Source organism: Sciurus vulgaris (assembly GCF_902686455.1).
Source record: "Sciurus vulgaris genome assembly, chromosome: 8".
In the NCBI taxonomy this organism is placed as follows: Eukaryota; Metazoa; Chordata; class Mammalia; order Rodentia; family Sciuridae; genus Sciurus; species Sciurus vulgaris.
The window spans coordinates 6239959-6261345 of record NC_136468.1 but is presented as its reverse complement, the minus strand read 5'-3'; the positions used below and the strand labels follow the sequence as shown (position 1 = coordinate 6261345).

At 55.4% G+C, this 21387-nt stretch overlaps 3 protein-coding genes across 11 annotated transcripts in view; 1 reads left to right on the top strand and 2 right to left on the bottom strand.

The window, feature by feature from the left end:
• AGAP3 (ArfGAP with GTPase domain, ankyrin repeat and PH domain 3) overlaps positions 1-774 on the top strand; it is a 51419-nt gene extending 50645 nt beyond the window's left edge. For all 9 annotated transcript variants that reach the window (XM_079151067.1, XM_079151068.1, XM_079151069.1 and 6 more), the window contains one exon: positions 108-774. In XM_079151067.1, coding sequence (XP_079007193.1) covers positions 108-314 — 207 coding nt within the window. In that variant the 3' untranslated portion in view covers positions 315-774. The remainder of the gene's footprint in view (positions 1-107) is intronic.
• The window catches only part of TMUB1 (transmembrane and ubiquitin like domain containing 1), a 106441-nt gene that overhangs the window by 56095 nt on the left and 28959 nt on the right, over positions 1-21387 (bottom strand). The window lies entirely within an intron of this gene.
• On the bottom strand, positions 1146-18789 carry GBX1 (gastrulation brain homeobox 1). The gene is made up of 2 exons (XM_079151619.1): positions 18246-18789; positions 1146-4058 (listed from the first exon to the last, which is right to left on the bottom strand). Exons 1-2 carry the CDS (start codon positions 18772-18774, stop codon positions 3505-3507), a joined length of 1083 nt encoding a protein of 360 aa, XP_079007745.1. The 5' UTR covers positions 18775-18789; the 3' UTR covers positions 1146-3504.

Genomic DNA, 21387 nt, shown 5'->3' with positions numbered 1-21387 from the left:
GGTGACTGACCTACCCTGGTCTTTTTGCCCCAACCTTCAAAAGCTACCTCTCCTTCCCTGGAACTTTCCTCTCACGTCATGCCAACTGTGCATGTTTTCTCCTGCAGTACGGGGTGGACGTGAGGAGCCGGGACGCCAGGGGCCTGACTCCACTGGCCTATGCCCGCCGGGCCGGCAGCCAGGAGTGTGCAGACATCTTGATTCAGCACGGCTGCCCTGGGGAGGGCTGCGGCTTGGCACCCACCCCCAACAGAGAACCGGCCAATGGCACCAACCCCTCTGCTGAGTTGCACCGCAGCCCCAGCCTCCTATGAGGCCCAGGAAGAAGGCAGAGGGGCCAGCAGGACTCCATGGCCTTGGGACCTTCCTCCCTGCAGGCACTGGGGGAAGCAGACACAGAGCCGGAGAAGCAGGGACGTGCGTCCAGGAGGAGAGGGAAAGGGAGAAGTCAAGGGATCCGAGGAGAGCTCTGGGGTTCGAGCTGCAGCAGAGGGAGGGAGCACAGCGTTCCGCCTCTGCCCTGCGGTGCCACTGAGAAGGGACGGACCTTTTGACGGTGCCTGTGAGGAGAGGGGGGCGGGACCTCTCCCTCCTCCAGACCCCTGCCTCCTAGTGCCGGCCCCCACAAGCACAGGGCACAGGATGGGGGTGCTGGACGAAAGAGACAAGGGGGTGATCTGTGAGTCCCGTGTAAAATTTGTACATTGGAATATTTATGTTTGTGTACATACTTGGTGTGCGTGTATGAGGAGCCAATAAACCAGACTGTGTGTGGCCCTGCGCCCTGTCCACTCCTGCCCTCTGCGAGTGCCCCTCGTGGCCGCCTCTGGGGCCCCCTCTGCTCATCCCGCTGTCTCTAAGACTGTTCCCTCGCGTGGGCCAGATCCAGGCTCCGCTCCCTCAGTCGGCTCCTCGGTTGATTTCTTTCGGCCGTCCTGGCGGCCGTGTAGCCGAGTCTGTCGGCGGCACAGTGAGCAGAGCCGGCCCTCTCTTCCCACGGGGTGCGGCCTTCCGTGTGCCCCACACACAGCAGCTTTCCAGGGGTGTCTGCCATCGGTGTTCTACCTAGTGACCACATGCCACAACCCTGCCTGGCAGAGTGACCACATGCCACAACCCTGCCTGGCAGAGTGCACCCGGAGGGCATGCGCGCTGCCTCCCTGGCACTGAGTCCCTAGGAACTCGGAGAATGCCACCGGAGGGCAGTAGCTGTTGAGCAGGCCGGCTGTGGCACGGCGGACGGGCAGGTGCCTGGGCTTTGTGTGCGGGGAAGGGGGAGGGCCTGGCAAAACCACCACCTTGACTCCCACCAGCAGCTTGCCCAGCTGGGGGCAGGACCAGAAGCCTCTGCTCTTCTTTCCCACCATATCCCTTAGTTATTCTCCAGAGATCTGGGGGGGTTGTACTGGTTCTTGAAGGACAAGAACTTCAGGTCCCAGCTCTCAGGAGCCTGTTCCCCATTCCTGAGACTACTTTCCTGGTTGCCCATGATTTCTGAGACCCCTTGGGTACTTGGCAGGCGTGCTTGGCTGCTGCTCTGCACGGGCACCTGCCTACTTGTAGTAAATAATCAAGTAACACTGCTCAGAGAGGAAACCAGATTTTATTTCTTTGTCCCTGTCCCCTTTGGCAAGGCTCAGAGCCTTACACGTAGATCAGGGCAGAATAGAGACAGGGCCATGGTGTGTGAGGACTGGGTTCCTGGACTTGGGAAATACTAGCAACAGTCACCTCCAGACCCTCAAGGCAAGCCGCTTGGGCTGGCAGGACCCTGCCTGACGCAGGCACACAGCCAGAGGAAATGCAGCAGGGGCCTTGGTGGTGGCCGGTCCTTCCAGCCTTTCTGCCCAGTGCTCGCTTGCCCTCCACACTGGACGTGGAGCCAGAGCCTCTGTTCCCTGCTGAAGGGACAACAGCCGTCATTGTCAACCTCTGCCTGATTTACCTCCTCAAAACAACCTAATCCTGTTGGTTCCCTATGCAGGGTGAGTCTAAGGTACCAGGGGGGTTAGCCTTGGACTTCATACTTTAAGCTGAAATCTGAAGCCCAGCTGAAACTTAGCCAAGGGGCACCAACAACCTGCCCTGTGGGTCACTGCACAGCTGGACCTTTCTTTTGTCACTGACCAGTCATAGCTCCGGGCTGCTGGCCTTGGGAGAAGTGAACCGCCAAGGGGGGCAGCCTGCCAAGGGGGGCAGCCTCTGTCTTGCCGTAAGACGAGTCAATGAGACATTGCCTAGCCCTAGTTCCAGGGCCCTCTGAGGAAGGTACGGGGGCTGGTGGGGCTGGGTTTCCTGCCTCAGTTGAGCCTGCTGTTTTCCTTCTCCAGGGCCTGTTCGTACTAGCTCTCCTCCCCAGTCACCGTAGCCCAGCTCTTCCCAACCAAGCAGGTGGCCTGCCATGACACAGCCTCCACAGGTTTCCCTGCCCCCTGCCTGCAGCTCCACAGTGCTGTCTTTACAGCGCTGCTCCTGCTATTTCCTTTGTCCACTGATGTTGTTCCTTAATCTGCTAACAATTCCAATCCCCAAGCCTAGCTCTGTGGTCTCCCCCACAGCACACACCCTTCCAGAACCATCACAGTCTCCTGTCCCATCCACCTGGCAATGACCCCTGCCCCCGTCTTGTTCTGTAACAGGACAGGCTGCAGCATCTGACACTTCGGCCCTCACACCTGAAATGGCAAAGGGCAGCAGAGGCCATTCGGTTGCTGCGTCCTCTGCACAGAAAGCTCAAGGTGCTCACAGGTAGTGTGAGCGAGCCCCACCCCACTCCAGTCACCGACTGGCTCTACCCGGTTAGCTATCCCGACTGGCCAGCCAGCTAGGGTCAAGTGCTTCATTTAGCCTTAATGCAAATGGGAGTGAGCCTCGCCCTGAAGTCAGCCCTCACCTCTTCCCAAGAGGAGACACCAGAAACGAAGCTGGCCTCTTTACCTGGGGGAGGGAACGGTGGCCGGCAGGAGTGTGAGGTGAGGTGTGTGTGGGAGCAGGGCCACGCAGGGAGGCAGGGTGAGGGAGCGGCAGTTCCCTGGGAGGCTCCCTGTGGTTGCGGCCATCTCTTCCCTGGCCCTGTACTGGAGAGGCGAGGTGCTGCTCGGAGCTGGGATGAGGATGGATGAACTCAGGCTGAGGCTTGACAAAACCACTTTCCCGCTGCTTCTCAGGAGTGCAGACAGACAGACACGTAGCTCCGTATGTACAGACTTTACATAAAATAAATAAGGAGCTGCCATCCGCCTGGCTGGTGTCGCCCTGGGCTCCTCCATCTGGTCAGGAGCTGTTCCCAGGCATTAGCCACAGCACCTCAGGCCCGGGCATTGGAAACCACACTGCGTGAGCAGTCCTCCCCGGCCCAGCACCTCCTTGGCGAGTAGAGCCAGAGCCCCGGGGCCCTGAAGCCCCTCCTCCTGAAGGTCTCTGGTCTCAGGCTCGGGAGCCCTCCCCGCCGGGGTCCCGCGGTCCGCAGAGCCCGGCCAGGGTGGGCCTCGGTCTGGCCTCGGGTCAGGGCCGGGCCCCCTGCTCCATTTGTTGGTGCTGGCTGCGCACGGCGAACCTGTTGACGTGCACAGGTATGGGCACGACGATCTTGGGGTTCCTTACGGGCTCCCCGGAGCGGCTGCTCACGTTGCCAGCTTTGATGCGCTTCCACTTGGCCCGGCGGTTCTGGAACCAGATCTTGACCTGCACCTCGCTGAGCTTGAGCGCGTGGGCGATCTGCGAGCGCTCGGTCAGGCTCAGGTACTTCTTGCAGTGGAACTCCTTCTCCAGCTCCAGCAGCTGCTCGCTGGTGAAGGCCGTGCGCCGCCGCCGGCTCTTCCCGCCAGGTGCACTGACCCCGGTGGCCGCCGGCGCCCCCTCCTCCGCTCCAGTCCCCAGGCTTCCCTTTAGCTTCGGTTTAGGTCCCAGAAGGGCGCCCGGGCCCCCTGCAGAACTGTCCAGGAAGCTGTCTTCCTCACTGTCACCGCCCGAGCCCTCTTCCTCCTGCTCGCTGCCTGCTGGCTCTCCGGAGGGGGCCTCCAGCTTCTCCTCATCGGAGCTGTACACCTTCCCCTCTGCTGTGGGGAGCGAGAAACCAACGGAGGGGGCGGGAGAGGGCAGGGAAAGACAGGTCGGAGGAGGCCCGTGGAACGTGGCCAGGAGTGGGGGGGGCGGCGGGAAGGAGGGACACACGCAAGGGAAGAGGTGGCAGGAGAGGGTCGGGCACGTGGGGCGGGAAGAGGGTCGGGGAGACAACGGGAAGATAGGTATTAACCAGCTCAATGTCACCACAGAAAGGGGGGCAGGCAACGGGAGCGGACAGCGGCCCCCAACGTTCCCACCACCCCATCCTGTCCTTATCACACCCACCGCCCACCTCTCCAAACCCAGTGTCCCTCATACACCAGGCCTCAAGACAAAGCAGGTGGACGCTGGCTCAGATGCTTCCACCACGGGAGGAGGGGAGTGCAGGCCTGCTGCTCCCCTGGGAGTCCTCATCCAGCCCAGCTGGCAGGAGCTGCCCCCACCACCTTCCGTCTTCTCTGACTCCCTCTGCACAGAGAGAGGCCGCAGACCCTCACTCCTGGATGGAGCCTTCAGGCTTATCTGACCCACCTCCCGAAATCTGAGTCCAAGACACTCCAAGGATCTGGGAACTGGAGGTCCCCTCTCCAGCTCCCTTCCGATTCTTAACCAGACTGTCCAGCCAGGACGGGGTCCCTAGCCACATGCCATCTCCTCGTCTGTGGCCAACCTTCCTCCCATCCCCTTGGGATGCTTGTCCTTAATTCTACAGTGACATACAGGCTTCCCCACCCCTCCTCTGCTGCAGTTCCTGCTCAGGTTCAGAAGCCCAAGGACCAGAGCTTGACAGGGGCTCAGGGCTGGAGGGAATGTGGGAACAGGAGGCAGAAAAAGCAGAAGTGCAATGGGAAAGAAGGGGGAGGAAATGTCAAAAAAGAAATTTTGACTCATTTGGTAGATGAGTGATTATTTGTAATCACAGGCACATAAACATTTTAATCCATACATAATGCTAAAATTTAATTCCTCCATTGCTTTCAGTCTTACCCACTGATGTGCTTGTCAGGACTGCAAATAATGCATTATAAATGTTTTCAGTGTTTTACAAACCCCCTCATTTTCTGCCCAACAACAGAAAGTCAAAAGGTGATCAATCGATAGGGAGGAACCTGTGAGCCACAGGAAGGGGTCACTTGGGATGTCCCTCCTCACACAGCCGCTCCGAGTGGAGAGTACAGCGGAATCGGGTGTGAGGAGCTGCAGGACGCTGGCCAGACGCCTCCCTCGGGTGGGCGGGGCTCATCCTGTGTTACGGACCCTCCCCACCTGCCTGAGACCCAGAAGCTTCCAGATCTCATCTGCTGGTCCCTCACTGCTCCAGGGCACACCTGCTCTTTCTCAAGAGTTAAGCTGACATTCTCCCTAGAGGCCAGGATGTCAGGACCGGTCACCATTGCCCCCACCCCTCCCTCTGCCCTATTCCCAGGTTGACCAGCCACAGTTCAGGATCAGTCCTGAGGCTCCCAGCACTGTGCGCGGATGGGGTGGGGGATGGGGTGGGGGTGCCAGCCACATGCTTCCCAACACCCACCTCATCCCTGGCCATGTCTGTTTTGCTTCCTGTAAGATCTTCAGCCTGGGTTCCCCCCTTCCTTGCACCAAGGGCTCTTTCCCACACTGCTGTCCACTCCCACAGAACTGTCCTTTCCTCTCAGTGGAACTCCATCCTCCTGTATTCAGACCAGACCTGGAGCCACCCTCCACTCCTCTCATGACCCACGTCCACTCACGAATCCGCCTTTCAAATACACCCAGAGCTGGACACCTTCTCCCTGCTGCCTCTGGTCCGAGTCACCACCACGCAGACCATCAGTGACCTCTTCTCCTAGCTGGCTTCCTGGCCTCTGCGCTCACCCCTCATCCTTCCCTGTTTGGAATCCTATATCCACCTGGATCTCTGCCCTGGCTGCTTCCCTGCTCCTCCAGGGAGAGCTTCCTGAGTGTCCCCTTGGGATTGAGACCTCAACAACACTCCGGACCTCCCCTCTGATCTGTCTGTCGCTGTGGTACACCCACCACCTTCATTCCTTCTTTCCACCAGCAGCCTCTTCCTATGAGAATATGAGCTTCATGAAGACAGGGATTCTAGATGTTTTATTCACTGTATCCTCAGCATCTTAAAAATGACCTGCGTCGAGTAGGCACTCAATAAAATAGCAGCTAAATAAATGATATCCAGCAACTGCATGTCTGCTCTCTGCCTCTCCGTCTCTCTTCCACCTCTGCCACTTCCTCTGCCAAGCCTCTCCATCACCCCAGCTCCAGTGCCCATAAGACACCTCCACGGATACCCTACCCACTGCCCAGCAGGCCTTGGGCCTCATGCACACAGGAAACCCACGGGATCCCAGGAATCCACTCGATGCTGAAAGCAGTGAAGGACAATCCCAACGCCATCACTAAATCCTCTGACTTTAATTCTTAAAACATACTGTGGAGTCAATAACAGGAAGAACGACAAGAGCTCATAAAACAGCCCAGTAAGAGATGATTTTAAACAGTGCTAAAAAGGCAGAAACTGGATTTCAGGGCTTGAAGTATGGAACCCTTTAGTACGGCACCAAGCACCCGGGGCGTCCCATCAATCTAAGCCGATGATGGCTGAGATGAGCTCCCGGTTCTGGATCCGGCAGAGCCCTCCTGAGATCACCTCATCCATCCCTCTGTCTTCAGACATCAGCAAAATGGAGCCCACACGAGGAGGCCACCTCAGGGCTGCTCCGAAGGCCTTCCAAGGAGCACAGGTTTGGTCTCTTGTTTCCATCCCAGTGGGGCGCAGAGCAGCAGGGGCAAGAGTGTCTCCATGCGCCTTTATGATCATGACACTGAGGACTCAGATAAGAGACTCCGGACGGAACGGTGGGGGAGGGCGATGGGCACCAGGAGAGGCGAGCACAGCCACACGTCTGTCTCAGCGGAGCTCGTCGGGACAATGCAGCAGCCCAGCCAGGAGTGGGAGAGAGGAGGAAAGGCCAAGCAGGGCCGCGAGACTGCAGAAAAGTGGGGTGGGGACAGCTGGGAAAAAATGCTCGACCAGACAAAGAAAGGGCTGAAAGTTCCAAGAATGGAGAGAGAAGAGGAGGCGGCTGCTGGAGGAGAGAGCTCCACCTTTTCCACCCAGAATAGTGGTGCATTGGGAGCAAAGCAAGATGCCACTGCTCTTTGCTCCACCAGCAGGGGGAGCCGCAGAACCCCACAGCCAAAGCCCAGTGTGTGGCCCAGGAAGGCTGAGCCAAGGCAGCAGGCCCTAACGGCGGAAGAAATGCCAATTGTTTTCTTTCTTTCTCTTTTTGCGGTACTGGGAATTGAACCCAGAAATGCTCTACCACTGAGCCACACCCCCAGTTTGTTTGTTTGTATGTTTTTTTTTCCTGAGACAGGACCGTCTCATTAAATTGCTTAAGCTGGTCTCAAACTTGAGATCCTCCTGCCTTAGCCTCCTGAGCTGCTAGGATTACATGTAAGTGTCACCATGCTGGGTCAAATTATTTTATCCAATACTTATAATAAATATTAGTGATAAAAGAGTCAAGCAAAACCAAAATGTTACTTAAACTTCTGTTGTTGACTAAAAACCAACAGAAATAGCAAACCCTTTTGAGAAAATTTCTATTTGCAAAATTTGATTTACAGTACTTGGATTTGGTAGATAGAATATCCATAAAACCAAATTTCCAATTGCAGATGTTGTCATTGGTTGATATGAACAACAACAACAAAATAAACCAAACCTGATAGACAAAAAAAGACTTCATTGGAAATTTTACTTTGCAAATAATCATTCTGAAAAGAACACCATCAGCAAAATCAAAATCTTAAAATTGGGAACCACTTGACTGTACTAGATAGGGAGCCAAACAGGAGGAAAGGTCCTGTCCTTTGTGTGTGGGAATGTTACTGGCACCAGGGTTGAGTATGCTGGGTTCCCTGAGCCTGCAGGAGAGCGTGGTCTGTCACCAGGGAATGGCTGGGACCGGCAGGAGACAGCGTTCCTGATGCTGTGGTCTGAGAGACAGATGTCACGAAGGGTGACTCGCGATTGCGCAGAGTGGATGCAGCCTTGCTCAGGCTTCAGGATCAGCCTGCAGGGGCAACTTCCAGAGGAAGGCCAGCAGCTCCAGGGCACAGAGCTCCAGCGTGGGGTCAGATCAGACTGGGAAGGACAGGGAGGGCCGCAGACCCCATGGAAGGTATTGCCCAACAGAGAGAGCACAGTACCACTCACGCCAAGGGGAGGGGAGTCCTGTGGTCAGAGTCACCAAAGAAGATGGGAAGCCACTGAGGGAGTGAAGGGTCACTTTAGACTCCTGGCCCCAGGAATCCAGCTGGCCCCGTGCTGTCCCTCACTCATCCAGTCTCTGGCCCCTGCCCTGTTATCATAGAAAATCAATGTCCCTATTAAGGCAAGGCATCCCTCACTCCTGCCTTCTCTCACCTACTTCAAACAGCAGCCCGCCGCATTGTCGGGACACAGAGCCTCCTCCTGATCCTCCTCCTGATCCTCCAGGCCAGCCACTGCTTTCCCTGTGGGTCTGGAGGTGGGAGAAGGGCTGGGGCGTAGCCCAGTGCAGAGCACTCGCCCGTGTGCTCGAAGCCCGGGTGCTGTCCCCAGCATCACCACCAGCCCCTGGAGAGGTGGGAGAAATCACAGGCCATCTGCCATTGGTCCCAGACCTCAAGACTCAGTTCGTCGCCATGCCCAGCGCATGAGGCTCTCTTCTGAGACAGAAGCTTCTCCTCTCACTGGTGGCCACCAGCGCACTTCCAGGGGGGTGTGCACTCCTCCCGGGAGGGCCGCCCTCCTCTAACTTCAGGTGCATAAGGAACAGCCACTCCTTCCCTCCTTCCTTCCTTCCCTCCCTCCCTCCCTCCCTCCTTCCTTCCTTCCATTCTTCTTCTTGTGGTAGATATTTTAGTTGTAGACGGCACGATACCTTTATCTTATTTATTTTCATGCGGTGCTGTGGGCTCGAGCCCAGTGCCTGGCACGTGCTAGGCCAGCTCTACCGCTGAGCCGCAGACCTAGCCCACTGCAGCGTCCTACTCCAAATCACGCAAGGATTCTCTCCATCGCTGCCTTCCGGAGGCCCTTCCCGGTCATGACAAGCTCAGAGCGCCCTTGCATGACCCCTGGGGATTTCACCCAGAGGTGCTTAACCACTGAGTGACACCCCCAGCCCCTTTTTTGGGTGGAAGTGGCACACCAGGGATTGAACTCAGGGGCACTGCACCACTGAGTCACACCCACAACCCTATTTTGTATTTTATTCAGAGTTAGGGTCTCACTGAGTTGCTTAGTGCCTTGCTTTTGCTGAGGCTGGCTTTGAACTCGCCATCCTCCTGCCTCAGCCTCCTCAGCAGCTGGGATGACAGGTGTGCGCCAGCCTGGCTTTAACTTTTCAAAACACTTTCCACACTTATTATCTTCCTCTACCTTCAAGCAACTCACTGAAGTGACCTGATCTACTGTTACTTTAGGAATAATACAGAATTAGTAACCTTATTTTCCAGTAAAGAAAATGGAGATTCGGGAAGACCAAGGGATTTTTCTGAGTCACATAACTAGAGACGCAGCACCTGGTCCCACCCCCTCCCACCTGAGGTAACACTCTCCCGACGCCTCCTTAAATGAATAAGCTTCTGAAATCCCAAGTCCGTCGCCCTCCCCGCTTCCCTCATCACCACAGGCTGTGGCCCAGCCATCAGTCCCTGCTCCTGTGCTCAGAGCAGACTCCAGGGGCTGCCAACAGGAGGCCGGGCTGGCCCAGCTCTGCCCTGAGATGAAACCCCACCAGAGCCGGCTCCTGATGTCTTCTGTCCTTACTGTTTGTGGGATGTAAGGTTACGCGTCAACATTCCTTTTATCTGAAAACATATTTTCTAACTTGAAAAAGAATGTGGCCAACTATGGAAACGGTTCCCTTTGAACGCCACTTTCCGGTAGCTCCCACCTCTCGGCCAGGCTCCCTTTCGATGTGGGCATCAGAGCAAAGGGCCAGCTCGCTGAGGGGTGTGCCTTGGTCAGCCTGCCTCCCACCACCTCGCTCCCTGAATCCCTGTCCCTCCCTGATTCTCTGGACCAATGACGGGCAGTGGGGCAGCCAAGCCTCCCCAGGAGAGCTGAGGCCCGTTCCCGCCCTCTCTCTGGGCTCAGCCTCCAGCTGCTTCCTCCTGCCAGGTCCCTCCTCACTATGTTCAGTGACAGCAGTCCTTCCTTTAGGGCTCAGCTTGCCCCTTCCTGCCCAGTGGTGGGTCTTCCAGCTGTGCCCTGGCCCAGTGAACACACTGCCTCCCTGGGGACACCAGTCCTCCTGGGGTTGGAAAACACCAGGGCCCTCACTGGGTCCTCACCTGTGGACATTCCAGCTGCCTGTGCGGTGGCCTCCCTGCCTCTCAGCACACGAAGGGGCTTGTCTTGAGGAGAGAACGAAGCAGAGAGGAAGCGGGACAGACCCCACCATGTCGTTCCCATTTCTGGACCCGCGAGGCCGCTTTGTGATCACATGACTCCATAACCCCTCATCTTAGTCCAAATGAAGGGTGAGCTACCATCACAAGCAGCTGAAAGGACCTAAGTGCCACGCTGTCATGGGAGCCACAATGACCACCTGCTCATGGAGGAGGCCTCTCCCGCCTACACCCCTCCCACCACAGTGACCCCTCCATGTCCACCAGAGCTATGCCCAACAGCACCTCCCAGAGCGCCACCAGTCTGAAATTCACTTGGTCTTTTAGGAAGCTCTTTAATCCATCTGAGGGTGAATTAGTTTACTCCAATGGTTTTGCTCCTCACAGAGATCATGAGGGAAGACGAATCTTGGTGAAGAAAAAGCAAGAAACATTTTTTTTAATGGAGAGGAAGGGAGAACAGGCCCCACGGGCACAGCAGATGGGCTCTGAGCAGTCGGGGATCTTCAGGGGGCACCAAAACATGAGACCCAAGAACCCAGAGGAAGGAGAAAGAGCCAGAGACCGTGGAAACTCACCGGCCTGACAGCCCTCAGACTTCCCCACCCTCCATCCTGGCCCAGGACACCTGTCCTTCACAGCACATGGTCAGCAACCCACACGGTCCCAGTACACAGAGCCGTGCAGCTGAATCCTGGCGGGCTCCACACCTATTCCAGGGCAAGGACAACAAGGATACTTTCTTGGGCACCTATTACTCTCAGGACACGGCACAAAGATCTTCTCATTTAAGCCACAAGTCTGTGAGCAAATCTTATCGCCCTCACTTGCCTGTGAGGACACTGGAAAGGCCCAGATCAAGATTCTGCTGCAGACCACAGAGACCTGCACTAACTGTCTGGACCACAGCCCGTCCCTGCCTCTGCTCCCACCACGCCTCTTCACTCACATTTAAGGTCAAGAGACTTGTCCTAAGGTCACCCCCATGGCACCACTGTACCACATGGAGGAAGACCAGAGGCCAGAAACTGATTCCACAGCGCGGTTTCCTTTTTACTTCCTTTCTTTATGTATTGGTACAGGGGATGGGACCCAGGGGTGCTTTACCACTGAACTACATCTCCAGTCCTTTTCATTTTTTATTTTGAGACAGGATCTTGCTCAGCTGCTGAGGCTGGCCTCAAACCTGCGATTCTCCTGCCTCAGCCTCCAGTGTCACCACGCCCTCTTCTCACCACTTCCTCACCAGGTAACTTCGGTCCCGACTGATCCTAACCCTTTGTCCTAGACAACATCTACTTCCATGTCCCTCATGTTTTCCTCACTGGTTTCACGTGACGGCTGCACACAGCCATAGCTTGGGTGCCTCCTCCCCACCCCTGATGACGAGGCTTTCCTAACCTGAGGGTCAGACCTAATTTCACCCCACAACGCACAGCCGGCCTGCCTGCTCCTCCTCTACCACCCGGCACTAGGAAGCACAAAATCTCCCTGGCCCTTGGCTCAGGGGCCTTTTGTAAAAATAAACAAACATGCTGAGGACCAGGTTGGATCACCATCACCTCAGTGAAAAACAAGGAGATGGGGAGAAAAAGAGGGAGGGAGGAGTCATTAATAAAGTATCCTGATGGGTAGAGCAGAATGCGCAAGCAGGAAACCTCAGGGACCACCTGATTCAAACCCTCTTCCTGATGCCCAGGTGGACAGGTGTGAGTCGGCCACACTCGCTCCCTATGGACTCGAGCATCTAGGTGTGACTCTTGGAATCACAATCGTCCCAGCACAAAGCACCTCTTGCCTTCCTCTTGGGACAACACCCCTCCTGCTTCCAGCCACTGCCTCCCTCTCCCCTGCCCTGGCACAGAGTCCTGCCCTCTTGGCGACTCCCAGCATCAGCCTACCATCTCCGCAGTTCAGCTGAGAAACTGGCCTGGCGAGCCCAGCTGTCCCCCAGGCCTGCATGGTGTTTTCTGCTCATGACCCTTGTCCCCACAGCTTCCCACAGCCCTCTGCTCTGCTCATCCACGAGGACCAGCCCCCTTGCTGGCCAGGCTGTCTCTTACTACTACCCCTGAATTCAACCTGACTGGCCACTCTTGTGTCCCCAGCAAATCCAGGCATCCCTCTCCCCACCACCCTCTCTTCCAGTCAGCACCCGCGCCAGGTTCCTCTAGACCGGGAATCTTCCCAGGCCACCTAAGTCCCACGAGAGGCCTCCCACCCTTCCACACTGCTCAGAGCTCAGAGCACAGGCCTCCGTAGCGGGCTTGCAGCTGGCTTCCACTCGGGGTTGCTGCTTTCCTACCCCAGCCTAGGAATGTCCTCATGCCTGCTAAACAAAGTTCTCTCCTCCTTCCAAGCCCTTTCCTCCTCCTCCTGCCTGTCCAGCTCTCTCTCTGCACAGCGACTCCACCGCTTCTCTCCCTTCATCTCCTGAGTCCAAATCAGTTTTAGAGAAAAGATCCTTCCCCCACTGCTTCCAAGGTGGAAGTCCAACTGATGGCTTCCTCCTGAAATGTTCATCTCGGTGCAGGGCACTTGGCTCATAATGTCATGCTCCTCCTTCTTTCCCATTAAAATATCCCCACTCATGATTCCGATTATTGCCTCTCTCCCATTATGCCCAAGACAGACCCACGCCCATCACTCTGAGCAGAATTCTCCTCCGCATCATCTGATATCTATCTGTAGACACATGCATGCTGCTGCAGAGGGCCCCTTGCCCCACCTCCCCAAGTACCACCTTCACTGTGGCACATGGCAGCCCAGCATCCTGCTCAGTCCTCCGATGACTGCCTTTCACTGTGGATCTGTCTCTCCATAGGGACCCTTCATTCTCTTTTTTGTGCCCGAGTGCCTTTGGCAGGCAGAGACAGCCCACCTGCTCTGCCTCAGGATAATGCTTTTAGGTGCATAGCATAAAACACAGATTATATTTGAACCCAATTACATTATTACAGTTACCAGACATTTAAAATTGAATTTGTGATATACTCATGGTTTTAATGTTTTAAATAAGATTCTTCCAAAAATTACAAATGTACGTGAAAATAACTGGGATTTCTTTCTTTTTCTTCTTTTTAAATTTTGAGACAGAGTCTTGCTAAGTTGCTGAGGCTGTCCTCCTGCCTCAGCCTCCTGAGTTGCTGGGATTATAAGTGTGCAACACCGTGCCCAGCTGTATCTGTGATTTCTTGCAATATCAAAAACCTCACGTGTTGCTGAAACTCGGATGATTTTGGCCTATATTCATAATTAAAGAAAGACCAAATTTCAGCTAGAAGTTAGTACTGTAAAGATGTCATTTTTTCCCACCCATAGTTGACAGCTCCTCTGGCAGAAGGCTCCCCAGATTCTGTGGCGACTCCTACTTTAACCACAGAATTTCAGGATGCTAACAACCACCCGAAGGAAGGCTTGTGGTCCCCACCAGGACACCGGAGCCTCGGGAGGTTACAGGACTGTGTCTCTCCAAGTACCCAGAACGCACTAATCCAGGAACGGACACACAGTAATCCTCACTGACTAACAGTGGTGTGCCGGTCACAGAGTCAAGGGTGCAAAGCTGAGACTTGAGCCCAAGTGTAACAGCTCCTTGGAAAACACCCCTTCCATTGCACAAGTGCAGCACTTAGCTTTCTCCATGTCTCACTGTGCGCTTCCCTCAAAAGTTCTAGGAACACAAAGTCTGGGTGTCCCCATCACCTCCAAAACATCTCCTCCGTGTCTAGCAAGAGACACATCCCAGTGCCACTTCCTGTTTTCCTGCCATGGGTAGACACTGGATCTTGACGTTCATTATAGATGCCCATTCAGAAATCACCCACTGGTCAGCTAGAATGCTCCGAGCTGTAATCAGGTGCTTGGCTCAAGGCCATCCGCTCTCAAAGACCATCTTCCCTGGGTGTCACATGGTCTCCTGCACCATGATCACTAGTGCTGTGATTTCTAATCAGAAATTAGCAAAGCTTCTTCTGTCTGGTTTTTAAACAGCACTCACGACACTGACATCTCTCAGGCTCTTTCTTCCACGTCACCTCGTGGTTGCTTTCATTTCTCCACAAGCCCAGCACGCTATCATCCCTCCTGTGTCCCCACGCCCATCTGACAATGTACATGGAGCACCTACCCTCCCGTACGTCCCAGCGTGTGCACCAGGCAACCAGCCCTCTCTGCCAGTGAGTCACTGCTCTGGACACTCCCAGTTTCAAGTTTTCTTCTGCTGTCCCTAACAGACAGCTCTTCCCATTGCTCCCCAGCACACGGCCTCCTCTCTGATGCGCACCACCTGCACACAGTCAGCTCGGTGGCTCACAGAGCGCACGCCCTTCAGATTCAGAGCATCTCCCCATCCCACTCAGTTTGGCTCTGTGCCCCCCGCGTCCAGAACTCACTGTTCCCTTCTCTCCATTGCTCTGCGCGTGGAGGACTCATTCTCCACCTGCCCACAGCTCCTTCTAGTTTCACCTAACTTTGTTCTTAGAACTCTCTAGATGTGTTATGTTAAGGCAGGTCACCTCCAGCCACATGCTGCTACTGAACACCTGAAACACCGCTGGTCTGGACTGAGCTGTGCTGAGAGTCTAATATACACACTGGAGTCCAAGGACTTAGTATAAAAAGAGCATATAAAATATCTCACTTAAAACACTCATATGGATTAATGTTGAAATTATTTTGAACACACTGGGTTAAATAAGATGTATTTTTAAATTACTTTTACCTGTTTCTTTTATCTATTTAACGTGGCTAATAAAAACCTTTACATTACGTACTCGGCTTACACCACTTCTACTAATCCACACACTTTGGGCTCTTCTGTTGATGTGTACTTTTTTCCCAGTGCTGGGGATGGAACTCAGAACCTCAGGCATGCTAAGTGAAGTACTCTACCCCCGAGCTACACTTCATATTTTAATCTTCCCTTCCAGTTCAAAATTTTTTCCCCTTTAGCATCCAACAAAAAGACTTGCTCACGAGTCCCCTGCTCCCCACGTGCCAAACCTAGGATTCTTTTCAATCAACCGTTCTCAGTATCTTTCTACCCCGTATTCCTATATGCCTGCTAAGATAACTTCTGCCCCTGCAATCAAATCATAATGAAGTTCTGTCTTTTCCTCCATCAAGTCTCGTAGAGGGTGGATTCCATCTTCACTCTCAGTCAACTTAAAAAAAAAAAAAAAATAGTCCCTGCAATTCCCAAAGAAAAGGCCTTCACTCACCATTCTCTAAACTGATCGTCACCCCCACAGGTTCACTCAAAGGGACTGGTAACAGTAACATGTTGAACAAATACAAATGAATAATTGCAGCCCTATGTCAGCACACCCCACTAGGAGAGCAGTTCCTCTCTGCCAGTTTAGAGGCTGCATTCTTTCCCCGGACTCTTCTGCCATGGAGGGTTCAGTCCCATTATTCCCACAGAGAACTCTTACTTTATCCCAAATACCCCAGCATCAACCCAACTGGAGTGCTGGTTTTCCCACTGTTAAAGGTGGGCTGTGGCCCATCGCTTCCCAGATGGATTTTATGCCTAATGTTTCTGGTACTGCATTTCTTCTCTCAGCCATCTCAGGAAAACACACAACTGGGGAAGCAGGTGTGAGTGGCCGTTTCTTCCGAAGGCTGCGTCCTTGCTGCTCAGCCGGGACCCGGCCCAACCCACTGTGCATCTCCCTGGGCTGAGGAAGGACCTCCAGCCCTGGCAAGGTCTCCCTGACCATGCTTAGCAACGAAGCCCAGGCCCACACTCCAAGAACAACACACGTTTTGCTTCCAACTCTTTCCCAGGATGAGGATCTCCCCCTCATGGTTTCCACGTAGATTCCAGTTTCCCATCACTCCAGGGTTGAAAGCCCTTTAAGGGCAATTACTCCTAGAGTTCAAACTTTACCCCTTGCCTCCACTCTTTTCCTATAGCACTCTCCACTCCTCCCAGCACAGGAATCTTCTGCACATGCACACACACTTCTGGTCTGGTGGAATTGCTTGCTTTTCACGCAGCCCTGTCCAGAGACCCTCTGCTGACAGCCCCCTCATTTCTTCATCTCTTTTGATGTCCCAGGACTCAGCTCACTTCTTCCTCCTGCCCTCTATTCTTCCCTCAATATTTCTCTTACAATTTTACCCACCTCTGCTTATTCCTCTCTATCAAGATCTTGTTTGGTAGCCAATATTCAATCTTCTTCAAGAAAGCCCCCATTATACAAAAAGGTCACAAGAAGAACAGAGGCTACCTCAAGGCCACAAGCTGCTGTCCTCCATGGGCTGGGCATCTCCCCTCAGGTCTGCTCCACCTGGGGTCTCCCTCCAGCTGGTCTCTTTCCTAGGTGTGTCTGCTCTGCCTCCAGATTCTACCACCTCCATAGCCCTCCTTTGATGACCTGTCCTCCTGCCTTTTCTGCCTTAGGGCCATCCTATTCTAAGAATCCTGTTCTATCCTTCCTTCTTTAGATCCCCCGCTGGCTTCCAGACCCCACCGGCTTCCAGACCCCACCCTCTTATCCTGGGGCACTTCCTCTCATCTTCAGGTGTGCTCTGTCTTCCCCGTCCTCCTTGGGAGATGCTGTTCTGACTTCCTGGTGTCCTTTTGGTCTAGGCAGGTATGAAAAAAGAAAACAAGAATTGAATCCTCAAAGCCAAAATGCCCAGAACTGAGACAGAGGGAAAGACATGCTCTGTGGCCGTCCTGGGTCTGGAAGAGTGATCAGCCCTTTGGATAATTTCAGGGAGATCCAAGAATTGCCTTTCTTTGGCCAAGGATGCTTGTTTCCTCCAGGTCTTCTGGGGCCCTCTCTACCTGCTAAGCTGGATACAGTGAGTGTGTGAGCAAAGGCAAATTCATCTGTGCCAAGGAAGTTTAGGCTTCACAGTCCCACACTTTTATGTGACCCCTATTTTACTTAAATAAGGTCCGCCAAATTATATAAGCATCAGATCTCAGAACACCTAGATCTACCTGAGGAGAAAGCTCTTCTGGCTCCGAGGGGCTAAGGACCAATAACAAGGACAGGAGGGTTCTAAGTGAGCTGATTTTAAGCAGGGTTCCATTTAATACACAGGCTCCTGGATCCATGGAGAATTCGGGGCTCTGAGCTGCATCTCAGCCAGATTCTCAACTATGGGTCTTCAGGCCACACCCAATTCAGCCCAGCCTTCAGCCTCTCCTGCCTCCCATCAGCTGCGGGTAGTCCCTCTACCTGGTTCCTCAAGGTTTAGCTCTAAACCTGTGGGTTCAGGACTGACCTCTAGGCTAAGGTGAAGCCACAGACACGTTGTGACCCTCCCTCTGCACCTGCCACCGCACAGCCCATGTTGACCATCTGTACTGGAGGTCAATACCATCCTCTCCTCCGAAGGCAGAAGAGCCCTTCCTACTACACTGACAGCTTCCGAACACGCCCTCACCCAGGGGCCCTACTGGTGCCCCCAGGAATCCCACCCTTGTCGCTTCTCTACTCCTGGCAGAGGAGAAAAAAGACCCAATTCTAGGAAGGCGACAGGGCGAGGCCCGGGGGCTGGAATGCCGAGAGGAAAGACAGAAATTTGGAAGAGAGTGCTGGGAAGTCTTTGGCTAGGCTTCCAGCGCTCTGGGGACAGAGCAGGGTGGGTCTGGGGACCTAGAGGTCCTGTGTTTGGAACTGAACCGGAGTCGGGTCCGTAGAGTCCGCGTGCGACCTGGGGTCCGGAGCCTCAGGGCTCCAGGCAGGTCCCGGGGTTCCGAGCCAGGTGCACTGGCCTCCCGCCCGGCGCCCCGGTGGCCCCGCACTTACCCGGCAGACTTGGGAAAGTCTCTGAGAAGTGCGCAGGCGGGGGCGGCGGGGGCTCTGCCACTTTCTCCCGGGCGGGCAGCAGCTCGTCGGCTTCCAGCCCGCCCTCCGGGCGTCGGCCGCCCTGCTCCGGGTTGTTTCGCGCGGCAGTGGCGGCGGCGGCGGCGGCGGCGAGCTCCGGGGGCCCGTAGAAGGCGTCGGGCGGCTCGGCGAAGCTGGGCAGCGCGGTGGTCAGCGCCACCATCGAGGGCACGGCCTGGCCCAGACCGGCGCAGAAGGTGTTGGTAAGGCGGCCGGCGAAGGAGGCGAGCGGGGCGAGGGGCGGGAGGCCGGCGGGCAGCGGCGCGGGGGCCAGCGCCTGCGGCAGCACGAGCGGCCGGTAGGGCATGAACATGGGGTAGCCGGTGTAGAGCAAGTGGCCGGAGCGCGGCGGCGGCGGCCCGATCAGCGAGTCGATGGAGAAGGCAGTGCCCGGGCCCCCGCCGCCCCCGCCGCCGGCCCCCGGGGCGCCGCCGCCTCCGGCTCTCTGCATCGCGCCCGGAGCTGCGGCCGCCCCGGGGCGCTCCCCTCCGGGCGCCGCCGTGCGCCCCGCGGCTCGGGCGCCCCGCGCGGACACGCAGGGCTCGCTCCTGGCTCCCGGGCCGAGGTGGCGGCGGGGCGCGGGCTCGGCGCAGTGTGGCTCCGGCGCCGCGCTCCCTCTCATAAGGAGGGAGGGGGCGGGCGGGCGGGCTGGGGGTGTCGCCCTCCGGACTCATCCATCTTCCTCAAATTACGCTTCACTTCCTCCCTCCGCCCGCCGCCGCCGCGCCCGGCTCCAGCTCCCTCCGCGCAGCCGGTTCCCAGCGGCCCGGCCGGCCCGGGACCCCGCCCGCCCCCCGCGGCCCAACCAACTATTATTAATGGAGATTGATGAGGCCGGACACGCCGCTTTGTGAAAGTTTGCGGCCGACGAGAAGGCGGCGGCAGCTGCCGGGCCGGTCCCCTCCCTGCAGCCAGCCTGCCCCCACTCATCCCGCAGGCTCGGGCTCGGCCCGGCTCGGAGGGCGAGCGGGTGGCGGCCCGGCGTGGACCGGGCAGCGGGTCTCGGCGTGGACGCGGCGCGGGCGGCCGCCGGGAGGGCGCGCTGGAGGGGCGGGCAGAGCCCCAGCGCCCGCAGCCGCAGCAGCCCGCCGCCCTCCGTCGGGCCCCGGGCACGCCTCCCCGCCCCGGACGCCCCTTCTGCGGGCGCGGGAGCGCAGGACGTGGTCACCCCCGGAGAAGCCCGACGCGCGGGCGGGACAGCACCTCCCCGGAGAGAGCGGGGCTGAGGGCGGCGGGACTGCAGGGGGCGCGCTCGCACCCAGCGCCGCGCGCGCGCGGCGTAGGGCCACTCGTGTGGGGCCCTTTTCCTCCTCTGTCGCGTCTTCCCCACCCCATTAGCACGCTGTCCCCTGATCTTTATTCTCTAGGCATTGGCTCTTCCGCGTCTCCCTCACTCCCTCCTCTGTGACCCATGGTCTCTTATTCTCTCTGGGTAATTTCCTCGAGTGCCCACACTGTGCCAAGTACTTACCATTCCTTCACCTTCCCCCTCCTCCTTTCTACCATCCTTTACATTCTTTTCCTTCCTCCTACTCTTCTTCCCTTTCCCGCCCTCGTTTTTATTCCTAGTCCTCTATTTGATTAGCTCTTTCCCATCTCATTCCCTATCCCAGTGCGACTCTTATTTTTTCTTATTGCTCGCCTGTATCTGTACCTCCTGTCCGTGTGTCTGTCTGTTTCCCTCCCTCACTCTCGCCCTCTCTCTGCTATTAATTTCCCTGATTGGCTCCCCGGCTCCAGCGCCGCTGATGAGCCCTATTCATTCCCGGGCCTGACACTCTCCACCTGCCCTGGCTGATTGCTGGGGGCTGGCCCCAGGAGTGCTGATGAGCCCCAAGGGTCAGCAGCGCTAATTATCCGCTAATTGCGGATGACTCTGCTCACCTCCCCTGTTCTCAGACACAGAAATGGTAGGGCCTTTGACTGGCCCCCTCCTCCTGATTCCCAGCAGAAGAGTTGTCAATCTAGATGCAAAAGTCATAGGCACTTTGGCTTGATAGGCACCTCAGGTCAATTGTCAAGAAAGAGACTTGAGATAAGCAAGTCAACAGAAGAGGGACCTGAGCTTCAGGACACAGAGCAAGACTGGTCAGCTAAAATGAGTGTCGTTGGATCAGTAGGAAACTGTTATTCAGGTGAGGCCAGGGAGAACCAGGCTAGTTAAAATGATTAACAGAAAAGGCAGACAAGTTTGGAAAAATGCAATTTAAGTAGGGGCAAAGGGTTTGGCTTAGGTAGGAAGGAAAACCTAGGACAAAGAGCCCCAGAGTTGCCACACCAGGACAGAGACTGGGTCTCACTGACATTTGTTCCAATCAGGAGTGTTATATTGGCCTAATGAACACAGCTAATATCAGGCTATTTAAAATCAACACCCTGAAGGACACTATCACCACAGTGGCACAGAGGAAGCGTGCAGGACTCAGAAAGGAGCTTCCTCTGGTTATGCCTTGATTGACAATTCATCAAAAAAGTGAACAGAAAAGAATATTTCCATATAGTCTTGATCTGCCCTGGGCTGTACATTAAACTCAAGGAAACTTCTAAGAGATGGGTCTGGTGGGAAGAGGTCACCATGAAGAAAGAAGAGGTGCCTTAGCTTAAGCCCTGGGGAACCCCCAACTCTATAAAAGTACTAGAATGCATCCTTGTCTAAAGATAGTCTTCAGAATAACCCTTTGTTAAATTAACCAAGCACGAAGACCAGACTTTAAAAAAATGTATTGTACTTAAAAAGTGAGAGGTCAAGTACTTGGTTTGATGGTTTTACAGTGTTGGATACATAATAGAGGCTTATTGACTCGATAAATTATGGAGGGAACTTTGGGCTACAATTACTGCAATTAAGGCTGTATGAGCAGATTCCACACCAATCAAATAAGGCATGAAGAAGAGCCATTTCTTTAAAATAATTGCGTTCACTTTTTGCATAGGTAATAAAACTACATAGTACAAAATTCCAAAAGCTCAAAAGGCTATACATTGAACCCTCTTCCTCCAAGCATGCCCACCAAATAAAAGGCCATTTAAATAAACCTGTCACTCTCTGGTGATACAGAATGGA

Excerpts from the sequence above, each read along its gene's own strand:
- GBX1 (XM_079151619.1), bottom strand. The coding sequence starts at position 18,774 with ATGCAGAGAGCCGGAGGCGGCGGCGCCCCGGGGGCCGGCGGCGGGGGC. Across the intron at positions 4,059-18,245 it reads GACTTTCCCAAGTCTGCCGG|CAGAGGGGAAGGTGTACAGC; the intron begins GTAAGTGCGGGG and ends CGCTCCCCACAG.